Here is a 12,244-nt window from a genome sequence, read left to right on the forward strand (position 1 = left end):
TTCTCTCTTAGGATAGGATAGGATGCCTTTATTGTCATTATACACAGGTACAACTAAATTGTGGACGTTTCCCTTGTCAGTGCAATAAGAAAATGTGTCTCTTTAAACAAATCTGTTTGACACAATTCCACCCAAGTGCTTTTGATAAAAATGCTTTGAGAAATGATGGCCAATCAACAACTTTTAAACAAAAAACTGTTCCTGTCAGTGATAACCAACTGCGTAAAAAAAAAAAATCAACTCGTTGTTCTCTCACCTTTCTGCCTTCCGCCTCCACTCACATGCTTCTCACCTCGGTGGCTCTCGCCCCCGCGCCCCGACTCACTAATCCAATCACATTCAGACAACCGCGTGGTCTTGCAGACGGTCACAATTTATAGAACTCTTAAAGCCAATTCACGGAACATATCTGCAGGGTCGCTACAGGAACATAATTGAAGGAAAATGGCAGGAGGAGGGAATGCTTTGCCATCTATATTCACTGACAATGGACAGCTCATAAACACACTTTATGCAAAACAGTAAGTACATTAACAACAAAATGCAACTCAGCTGTAAAAAAAATATTAGTGCTCATAAAACAATTAGGAAAATAAGAGGCAATGGCCTGCGAGTCTATTCATAATCACAGTCCTGCTCAGTTTTGCTTTTCAATCTTGGTTTGTGTGGAAAAACTTGCTCTGGGCCCATTACAGCACGACGCAGGGATGGAATTGGTGGTGCTTGCGAGTAGTACTTAATACCTCTTCATGTTCACGAGAGCATTTCAGCACTCTGCTTCTACTTTGAAAGTGTGGGCTGAAAGTTGTTCAAAATCTCAAGCTTGAGTTTGGCTTTTTTTTTTTCCCCCTCTACAATTTTTTTTCCTCACATTCAGAAATAGAAGAACATTTTAATTAATTAAAGTGATGGACTAATTTCATGTGTGTGTGTGTGTGTGTGCGTGCGTGTGTGCGTGTGCATATCTGCGTGCGTGTAAATTTGTGCTCATTAATTCACCTAAACCGAAAACTTCAGAATCCCGCTAGAGTCCTGAAGTCGTCAGGAGACCCGAGGAAGGATCAAAGAAAATAAATAAAAGTGAAATCCAGCACCGACCAGATACTACCCACAGGGTTACAAACCAGAATCTTTCACCAACCCCAGAAACATCTAAATTCCCAAAAATTAGGGAGAGCTCAAGAGACCAAAGGAAAGACTAAGGAAAGGAAGGAAGGACAGACGAAGCAGAGTGAGATCCACAGACATCAGCCTCCACCGTTTCAGCGACTAGAGGAAGAAGCAGATTGTGTTTGAATTTCGGTAGAGGCTGGTGTGGTGGACCTGGCATGCATGAAAAGAGAGCCGTCGACCCCGGCCAGGACAGGGCAAGCACAACCCCCCAGGTCCCCCCAGGCCGCGGCAGCGCCAGGGCACGACCCCTGGGCCCCACGGGGGCCACTGGCCGGAGAGCAAACCCAGGAACCCGTAGCGCCCAGACAACCCCCCACCCATCCACCGTACCACCATAACCCCCCAACAAGTATTATCTTTAATTATTTTCAGGAGCTTTCCAAAAAACACAAAACTTGGAAATAGGTAAGTTTCTTTATTTGCAGAAATTAGTTCCGAGAACAGAAAATACTTTTGTAGACTCTTTTCACATCTGTTCAATCTCAATTTGTGTATTTATGTTGGCAAAGATTAAAAAGCTAAACCTTCCGCCACGCCTGCTCTCGCAGTGTCCGACTTGCACAAAGAGAACTAGAAGGTTATTACACTCACAATTACTTTTTGTATAGCAGCCAGAGGTCTAAAGGAATTGTCTTTTGAGAATTGGCTGATAATTCCCTTTTAAGAGCGAGGGCATGTTTTATACTGTAGCTCCAGAGCTAACAAATAAAGTGAGAGTGTGACAAACGGCGATGGAGAGCATGATTGTGGTGTCAAGGTTTGTCTTATGCACTCTCGGACGGACGCTGCTGCAGGACACCGAAGAATCAGGGCATCTGTCGGCCACGTCGGAATAAAATGTTGCTCTATTGTCTCTCCGGCGTGCCCCCACCCCCACTTTTTTTTCCCCCCAGTATTGATTAGAAATAATGGTCCTCTCGCAGTCACTTGAAGAGAGTGCTGTTAAAGGGCCGTGTGCTCCGGCAGCTCTCCAAAAATGGACTCACAATAAGAGCTTCTGTTGGTATCTTCAACTACGTATCATACATATATAGAGAGACGTCGCTGGGTAGCTTGTGAGCGTCATCAGTCCGTAGCTCAGTTTTGGCATGTCTCAATCATAGCAACAACTACAGTATGTACAACTGTACACATCGGCTTCCGTTAACTACCTAGACATAAAAATAGAAACGGAATTGCTGTACAAGAGAAGCAGGAGGCGAGAGTAGCTGCACGGTTCGTGAACCGCCTCCATTCTCTTTAGCAGGAGGGGAGTCCATCCCTGCGGTCTTTAGTGTCCACTGTCGAGCAAGCGAAACAACAGAAGGCTGATGGTAACTGGAGGCAGGAGCCCGAGAGGGGACGCTGCATTTGGGAGGCTGTTGGACGGCAGAGTGGACTGGCCCACCAGGAGTTCATTTCCCATGGCCTGGGAGGGGGGGACAAAGACAGATTACAGATTTAATTACATTGTTGCCTACAAAGTTGAGCTCCCCAAAAAGTGGTGTAAGTCGGAGTTCAACTGAAATGTTATGGAAAAATAGGTCTCAGGAGTTCGAAGCATTAAATGTTAGACATCAGCAATACTTGAAACGTCACTGTCTTTCCTTGGCTTTTTGTTATGCCACCACGGAACGGCACCAATGATAACAGATCAATGGGGACAAAGTGATCTTAACCATGAAACCAGGAATGTGGTGGTGTTTTTGGCAGCCATCGTTTTTTTGCCTTTTGGACAAAAACAATATTAGATTTGTCACATTTTAGTCATTTCTTTATTTAATAGTTGTACTCACAAAGGCTTTAGCTGAGTTTTGGTAAAACTATTAGTCATTTAACAAATGCACGTCATCATACGTTATGTTCAACACATCATTTTGACTAATTACTACTAAAAAAAGTACCGCCATGTTAAGAAAAGAAGAAGAAAAGAAAAGCCTTACCCATTAAATAAGCAAAACAATACATTAATGCAATTATAAGGAAAAATTATATATTGGGATATACAGGTTTTTCTTTAAAATCATCTGTCATTTATGGGTGATGAATTTTATTTACTAGTCGTATCGGTATTTGGTATCAGTAGCGGTGACTAAAGAGTTGTGGGAAAAAAGTGATGTCGAACATCCTTAATCTTGACCATGCGCCATGACATGTATTCTGTAAATTCAACTCGCTTTCATTTTTTACAGGCAACATATAATACTAATTCCATGTTTCAATAATAAGAGTAATAGTTCCAATAAGAATATGACTATTATCATATTAAAGCATTCATTCATTATCAGTCACGCAGGCTGGAGGTGGCCGCTTCTGAATTTTGTACACAGAAAAAACCCTGGATATTGTGCAAATAAGAACAGCATTTTCTTCAGTTGCATTGAACACAATCTATTTTATTTTTCAACAGAATATAGATTATTTGGGACAGAAAAACCATGTCAAGTTTAAATAAATAAATAAATGAGCTACTCATGTTGTCCTTGAGGTTAACTAGGACCCACTGGCACATTGCACATTAATCAGTGCAACAAAAACACATTTGTTTTGTCTTGCTCTCTCCATTCTCCTCCTCCTCTGTGCATAACTGCTCAAATTGCCTGCAAATGCCAATAGTTGGCAGCAAGACAACTTTTGTCTAACTGAAGCTCCTCAACACACTTCAAATTGTTTTCATAGCACTGCGATGCCAGTAGATATTTCAGTGAGCAGTGGAGGCTATGTTAAAAGAAAGAAAATTCAGAATAGGCAAATATTGCAGGGCTTCGCAGCACCCGTAAAACACGAATTCCCAAGTACAACACACCTGCGTGGGTATTTTTGTATCCAGAATGTACCCCCTTGTTAGTATGCTTTCCGGTGGAGAAGTAGTGCTCCTGTTTTCTCTCCTGCGGAGGTCGGGGCTTAAGGTGTTGGAGTGGCCCGCCGTTGGCTGCTGGCCAGATTCACTTCCAAAAGCCTTCAGGGCATTCTCTGTTGTACAAGACACAATAGGACACATGATGTTAATTGAAACTTCACTCACATCATCTTTGGTATCTTCAAAAACGGAAAGTCATTTTATTTGCCTTGAGTTGATTTAATTGTATTATGCTTTGGTTGACTTTATTGTTCTATAAGGGTTCGGAACTGAAACCACTGCTTGCTTGCTTTAATGTCACTTTAATCCGTCTGAGAATGTTTACATAGGTGTTGCTGTTCTAGTTAGCAAACAGCTCACTTAGCTCAGAAGTCCGCTTGTAAGGCAGCGCATATGGACGGCCTACCTGTTTGTTTTTCCTGGTCAGAGAAGGGAAGCTTGTGTTTGAGGGAGGCATTTATTTATCTTAAATGCATGATGCACCTGACAACTAATTGGGGCACCGTGTTTACGTGTTTAGTCCGTGTTTTTAAATAACCGATATTCATGAGGTCGTGGCCTTAGTTTGGACTTTACTGGCAGAGAATGGACAGCAAAAGCAAAAAGCATCAGTATTCTCTCTAAGCCGCCGCACTGCACCTGCATCTCCACATCGGCCTCATTAACTCATAGAACCTTCTGACATGGCCAAACAACTCAGAGACTCTCTCTGTATCTTTTCTAGGCAGCAGGCCCAAGAGAGCTGCTCTCATTTGCCACGTCGAGCTCGGCGAGCCTTTCCGCTCGCGAGCGAATGACTGCAATTCAGTAAGTGTGAGTTGAAAATGATTTGGGGGGGGATTGGAAAGCAGCGGTGCTGTACAGAATTTGTGCGCCGCCGCCACGTTACCTTTCACAGGTTCAAGTGACAAAGGCTGCGAAGCGCGGGCCTCGTAGCACCTGCTAATTACGCTGAATATATTGTGGCTGAACGTATGACAAAATGACACTCATCTATTGTGTTGACTTTTTCTCTATCCACCATTAGAAGGGATGGGAAAATATGTCCTTTTAGAGATGTATGGTATGTCAGGTGGACAAATGACATTTAGAGTATTTTTATTGCACCTCAATACCTATTCAAGTACCATTTCAGGAAATATGGTAATTTTTTTGTTCGTTTTTTTTTTTTTTTTAAAGAACTAGCGAAACATTAACTGCCAGACAAAGGTTGCAATTTGATTTTCAATCCCGCTATCAGCTCAGTTGGTATTTGTGACAGCCTCAGCACCTTAGGTGCAACCAGTGTGAGGTAGATGAGTAATAAAAAGACAAACAGTGAGACACAGAGGATATTTAATTATGTGTAAAGCAAAAAAGGCGGGGTATATTTGATTAAAATGCTCTGGTATTTGAGCATGGTGGCAAACATCTGTCCACGTCGTCCCGTGGGCTCTATCCCATGACAACGGTGCCTGTTTTTCTGCGTCATCTTGTCTGGACGCATCATGACTCGGGTTATTAATTTAACTCGCTCTATTGAGTCAACATCATATTTTTAATTCCAGGAGAGTATTTACCTTCACCACCAGATGTTGACAGTAATAATACAAAATACATATATTTATCAGTGCCATTTCTACAAAAAGCACTTTTCAAGGTGATGTCAAAATGCTTCTGCTGAGATTGAGATTTACTGAGACTCAGACTAAAGTTGCTGGTGCTAACCTGAGTTAGCATACACAGCAATCAAGTGTATTATGTCCTATTGTTGATGTTTTCCTTTTTACCCGTCTTATATGTGCGTAAAAGTTGTGCAGGTTAAAATAAGACCTGCCATTAATCCAGTTAAATTGAAATTGCTCTAAATCTCCCAAAAGTTAATAAGACTCTCGTAAATCTAGCTCTCTCGCTCTCTTAAAAAAAAAAGGGGAAAAAAGTTGTTTTGGTTAAAACAAGACAATTTAAATCCCCCAAAATGTTCCCTGGTTAAAATAACATTGCATTAATTAAAACATGAGAAAATCACGCTTAGGCTAAAATAAAACCACCATATATCACCCCAAAATTTACTGGTACAATCTTAAATAAGAATACCATAAATTCACCAAAGTTAACACATCTTAAAATAACACAACTTTGAATCTGCATAACTTTGCAAAATTTCCCCCAAATTGCAGGGATTAAAATATAACTTCATCATTTCCCCCAAAAAATTTCACAGATGAGGAAAAAAGGCAATCCTATATCCTACCTTAAATCATAAAAAAAAAATGTATCACAGATGTGAATCTTACTCATTTTAATTAATTAATTAATAATATTAATAATAATAATAATAATAAACCTCCAAATTGCACAGGTTAAAATCAGACTACATTTATTTAAAAAAAAAAAGAAAAACAAAAAATCATATTCATAAATACCTAAGAGTTGCACAGATTAAGACTCAGGCTAAACGGAACCAACCCTAAATCCCCCAAAAGTTGCACGGGTTAAAATGTATTTCCGGCCATAAAATCCCCAAAAATTGAGCTGGTTTATTACAGACTGCCTCTAATCTGAAATCAAATTGGCATTAATCTCCCAAATGTTCAACTGTTTAAACTAAGCATATCATCAATCTACCAAAAGGCTATACAGGATATAGGACTGCCATAAATTTCCCCAAAGTTGTTGCAATAAAGAAATAATACACAGCAGGCCTTTTGCCTTTCTTCAAAACGTGTATGCCAAACAACAGTGAGTTAGTTGTGTTTCAAAATTGCACTCACGGAGACAGATGTTGTCGGTGAAGTAGTCCAAAAAATATTCACATTCCTGCCTTTGGTTTCCGCTGGCCGAGCAGGAGCACCACGGTGCCACACTGGAAGTGGCGTTGTCGACATAGTTGGGCGTGATGGTGCTTCCTGTGGAGAAACGACACCTGCTATCAGCCTGCTTTACATATTCATACGCCTTTGTGTGATACCCCTTTTATTTTTGAAAGCTCTCCTGAACACCCACCTTGTATAAAAGGGTCGACTCTCCAGCATTGTACTTTTTTACTTTGAGGTCGCACCAGTCTAAAGCCATGAGATTTTTGTGCAGTAACACAGTGGAGGTGGGATTTTGAGTGCTTCAATAAATGCAAGCCAAGAGTGTGTTTGTGCTGTGGGGCACCAAGGGCATGAAGTTATTCGTGCGCCTTTCTGTGATGTGCGGAAAACTCATGGCTATTCCTTCCTTTTATGAAATGTTACGAAAACAAAACACGCTGTTGTCTGGAATTTGTGTGATTTATTTTTTATTTTTTAAGACTTATTTACTTTTTTTTTTTTTTTTCAGGAAAGCTCAGTATTGTTCATTCGATTTGACATCATCATTGCTCTCCTTTTCTTTTCTTTTTTTATTAAAAAAAAAATATATATATTTTTTTATTTTTTATTTATTTTTTTGTATGTGGGTGTGTATGTGCGTGCGTGCGTGCGTGCGTGCGTGCGTGCGTGCGTGCGTGCGTGCGTGCGTGCGTGCGTGCATGTGAGCGTGTGTGTATTCATCAGTTCACCTAAAGCCTATTAAAAAAAATCCCATACTAATAATATAATATAATAATAAATTGCCAAATGCAGAATCATCAATGTAAGTTATCACGATGTAGTGGCTCTCGCTAACAGACAGAATTAAGTAACCAGAATTAGGTTAAAAAATTCTATATACGTAGACCATGTTTCTATAAATTTTGATATTTGGTTTTTATTTGAGGCAGATATTTTTTCCATTAAAATGTGATTTATGAGGAGGTTCAGACCATTGGTCGATATGCAGAGTTTGTTTATTTTTCCAGTTAACAAGAATTGTTTTTTTTTTGCGATAGCAAGGGCTACAAGTGTAGATTGAAATTGTTTATGTGGTAAGTCAATTGTTGTTAGGTCACCTAGCAAAGACTTATTTACTTCTATTGCTCACTGATCATGCGCAGAAATAGCTCTCGCTTCCCCGTCGCTGCACAATTCTCCTCGTGGTCCTCTCACATAACATATGTTGCCTTTACCGCTGTGTTTATACAGCCTTCGCATCTTGGTCCCGTTCCTCCATCTGTCGCTCCAACTCCACACTGAGTTTCTTCTCAAATATGCGCTTACCTATGAGTCCTGTGTAGGCGAGGAGGCAGGCACCGTAGTTTCTTTGCTTGCAACCACTGGCAGACACTTCAGAGGGTTCGCAGTCAAACTGAAACTGTGCCAGACGAGACCTGCAGAAAAAGGAGCAAGAACATGGTGGATTCTTGTACAGTGTTCCGTTGTGTTTTTTTTTTCTGTCCTAACACTTGGAGATTTAACTTGTCTCACCCACATAAGTAAATACATATATTGGCTAGCTTGGTAAAAATCAGAGTACATTGGTCTAAAATGGGAAAGTGATAGAAAGACTAATATATTTCACCACCAAGGCCTGGAATCATTAGTAAAACCCGCTGAGTCTAATGGAGCCATGGAAAAATAATGACCATGACCAGAGATTGCAATGAGCGATAACTCTGATCCATCTGGCTCTTTATCCGTGTTCAATATTTAATGTGCTATTCCAAGAGGCTCTCAAGGGTGTTCTAAGCAATGATGGAGGGTTGGTAAGGCTTGGGGGTAAAACAATGGGTCATTTGGTTGACTGAATGGCTGTTTATTCCTTTTCAAAAAGTCTGAGAGCTGAATCATGCCAGGTTTACAGATAATGTAACCGTCCTACAAAGGAGACTGTTTGTCATTTCAATCTTCTAAATGCCTCATCCATTTCTTAGGGTTAACCACACATGCATCACTTATTCCAGGGGTATGCAAGCTGTGGCTCCCTGTGGATCTAAAAAATTTTTGAAATTAATGTTTTTTTTTACATATATATTTATAATTTTTTTTTGATAAAATATTCTTAGATAAAAAAATGAATAATTAAATATTCAAAAAATGCCATCCAAATGTTTAAGTTGTAAAAAAAAAAAAAAACGACGGGCGGTTAATTAAAACGTTTTAAAAAGTAACTAAAAATTTCAAAAAAGGGAGATAATAAGTAGAAAATTTCTATAAAATGTCCATGGAAATTGCAAAAATACAGAGAAAATACACAAAAAAGGCAGAAAGCAAACCGTTCAAAATGTAACCATAAAATGTCCGAAAACAAGAGACGACCACTCTACCACTGAGCCACGCCCCCTCCTGTACCACATTGGTGTTCTGTTCCAATCTTCTTTGTGCCTCATCCATCTAGGACTGAATCACCTGACCTTAATATTCTCTGGGTATACCACGGTGGCACTCAGTTCAGACCCAGAATTGAAATGGATCTATTGGGTCTAAAAATGGTTTAAGAACTCTGTATATTGACCACCGAGGTATCAGCAACTTTGGCAGGTACCCAATTCCAATCTTCCTAGTGCATCAGCCTTCTTGGGGTTAATTACGCAGGTGATTTTACAGCTCTCACTCCTAATACCATTTGGCATGGAGCACTAAAGTTTTCTCCTCATCTGGAGTTGAAAAGGGTGAATTTGGTTAAATAAGTTTGAGGAACGACTTGAGATTGTCGTGTGCCAACAGGGGGGCCAGCCATTTTCACTGAAGCAACCCTCTTCGCTCCCGGCTGTTTTACTGGATTTTGACAGATTTTGTAAGGCCCACAGAATATTGTGTTCTATTGCTAGAAAAACATGGAATCTACCAAAAGAAAGATTAGTCTTTTCTTTCATCAGGACAAAAAAAATCTATCTGTTTCCATTTTGCAGCAATTAGCATTAAAATATAGCTAAGTTTCATTATTATTCACAAATTTGTTTAAAACATCTGGGGGGAAAAGCTTGTTGCAACATGGCCCTGCTTGATCTCTTATACTCTGCTGCTACCTGTTGGCCGTTTTTGTAATAACTACCGTTGCTTTAAGCGTTCTCTTCATTTCAGAGGCTGCATCAAAGCCTTCTGTATGCTTTAGCAATAAAAAAAAACATTTTAATACAAATTAAAGAAAAAGAAAAATAAAAAAAGAGAGAGCAATGATGATGACATGTCAAATCGGTAAAATTACCGAATGAACAATACTGAGTTCTCCAGAAAAAAATAAAATTTTCATAAAATTTAATAAAAATTTTAAAAAAAGAAGAAGAAAGAAAAAAACATTTTAAAAAACGTATAAATGCGTTTTTGGGAGCAAACGAGTTAATGGATCTCAACAAGCAATAAACGTTCACCAACTTGCACACGTAGTCCGCCTCGCAGATCCTCCTCTGCGTAATGCAGCTGGGCTTTTCCACGCTTTCATAAGAGCAGCCGGGAACGATGGTCTGCCTGCGACGCTCCGCGCAGGCCGTGTCCGTGCAAGGGCAAAAGAGCAGCTCATGCGTGTGGTCAGCGGGGACCCGGTCGAAGAACCTGCGCAGGGCCTTGTTGCATTTGACCCGGTTGCACAGGCCAGATTTGGCAGCGGGTTTGATACAGGCCGAGACGTATTCCGTGCGCAGCTTCTGACACAAGTCGTCCACGTTGCAAGCCTTTGCCGCATCCAAGCAGCGGTTCACAGTTACCATGCCAACATCAGAGTCTATGGAAAGGAAGTGCACAAAATGTATTCTGTTATAAAAGAGTAGATTTTCTCTTTAAAGTTAGTCTACCACAATACCAATTACAATCATAATTGAAGGTCCCATAACGATAAACTTTTATGACTCAGCAAAATGCATGTAATTCTTAAAAGTAAAGTAAACACTGATTACATTTTGCTACCTCAGCAGTAAGACCCAATTTCAATTCATGGCTTGTATTACAGTAACACAGTGTGTGACAAAGATATCATTTTGGATGCAGGAATTTGGGTTGGATAAATGGTGTAGCTGTCCTCAGAACAAAACTCTCTTGTCTTTGCCTCAGGCCAGCTGCCAGGGAAAATCCAAGCGTACCCCAAAGGGTACAAAAGTAAAAACATGAAAGTTAATGAAGGTCAGCAGACTTGCCTGCTGTGATAGAGGCCAAACGGACGTAGTCATAATCCCTCTGCACGGTCTCATAAGGATAACTCTCCACCAAGTTGAGTCCTGAGGGAGGAAGAGATGTTTGAAGTTGTAATTTTGCTGCAATCTGTCGATTACACATGATATTAATTGAAGGACGTGCAAACTTGTTTTTGTGAACTTTAACTTTTCATTGTAGATCGAGTATTGCCACAATATGAGCATTTTCCTCTTTAAAATGTCATTTTGACTCCCACTTTTAACTGCACCAACTCTGTCGGGATGTTGACGTAGAGTGTCTCTAAAGGCAGTTAAAAAGAACGATCATCCTCAATACAACTTGACCATTATCATGTTTTTTCTTATGTCTCGTCTGTACATGTTGAATTAAGGGATTCTAATGGCTAAATGATAGTTTGGCGGTTAAATGGAAAGCTTAGAAAATTTGTAAATATTAAAATGCTGTGATCAGTATGGCGTAGTGGTTAGCACGTCATTCAGTTAAGCGGCTGAAGATTTAAATCCATGCTCCGGGCTTCATGTATGGCGTTCTCCCTGTGCTTGTGTTGGTTTTCCAGATTTAATAAATCCGCATGATAGGTTATTTGAAGACTCTAAAGTGTAAATGTGAGTGCGAACGATTGTTTACATAAGCCCCGCGATTATCTGGTTTCCAGATCCAGTCAGCTGAGATAAGGTTGAATTGTTTTTGACAATATGTTCTATGCAGCCCTACTAGTCTAACTAATAATAATAATAATAATAATAAATTTGATGTCATCATTCATCACATGATCTCAAAGTGCTGAAGAGAACAAAAAATAAATAAAATCATGTTCATAATTGAATGTCATAGGCTTTTCTAAATGAAAAGGTTTTCAGGCCTGATTTAAAAGATATGGCATTCTGGTTAATATTGTGTTAGTGGAACACGAGTTAAGCAGCTAAATCCAGCTGTTTTTATCCATCTCAGGGGGCAGCCATTTTGCCACATGCTGTCGACTGAAGATGACATGAATGTTGCTGAGGTCTCAGGTAGCAACCAATCACAGCGCAGCTTCATAAAACAGGTGAGCTGTGATTGGTCATTGTCTGAGCCCGGAGCAGCAACATTGATGTCATCTTCAGTCGACAGCAAGTGGCAAAATGGCTGCCCACTAAGATGGATAAAAACGGCTGTTTTTTTGCTTCATAACTCATGTTCCACAAATGTAATATTAATCAGAATGCCACGTTTAGACTAGTGAGGTCATGCGACATATTATTGTCAAGAAATGTTAAAG

The 12,244-nt window shown here is 40.0% G+C and overlaps 1 protein-coding gene across 1 annotated transcript in view; it reads right to left on the reverse strand.

The window, feature by feature from the left end:
* Window positions 1–1,576: 1,576 nt before the first annotated feature.
* gfra4b (GDNF family receptor alpha 4b) overlaps window positions 1,577–12,244 on the reverse strand; it is a 42,630-nt gene continuing 31,962 nt past the window's right edge. Inside the window, exons 3-8 of the mRNA XM_077577877.1 lie at window positions 10,965–11,045; window positions 10,210–10,555; window positions 8,116–8,225; window positions 6,766–6,900; window positions 3,959–4,125; window positions 1,577–2,581 (exon numbers count right to left, since the gene is read on the reverse strand). Of these exons, the coding sequence (XP_077434003.1) occupies window positions 2,444–2,581; window positions 3,959–4,125; window positions 6,766–6,900; window positions 8,116–8,225; window positions 10,210–10,555; window positions 10,965–11,045 (977 nt within the window). The 3' untranslated portion in view covers window positions 1,577–2,443. The remainder of the gene's footprint in view (window positions 2,582–3,958; window positions 4,126–6,765; window positions 6,901–8,115; window positions 8,226–10,209; window positions 10,556–10,964; window positions 11,046–12,244) is intronic.

Source organism: Vanacampus margaritifer, chromosome 10, assembly GCF_051991255.1.
Source record: "Vanacampus margaritifer isolate UIUO_Vmar chromosome 10, RoL_Vmar_1.0, whole genome shotgun sequence".
NCBI classification, from domain to species: domain Eukaryota; kingdom Metazoa; phylum Chordata; class Actinopteri; order Syngnathiformes; family Syngnathidae; genus Vanacampus; species Vanacampus margaritifer.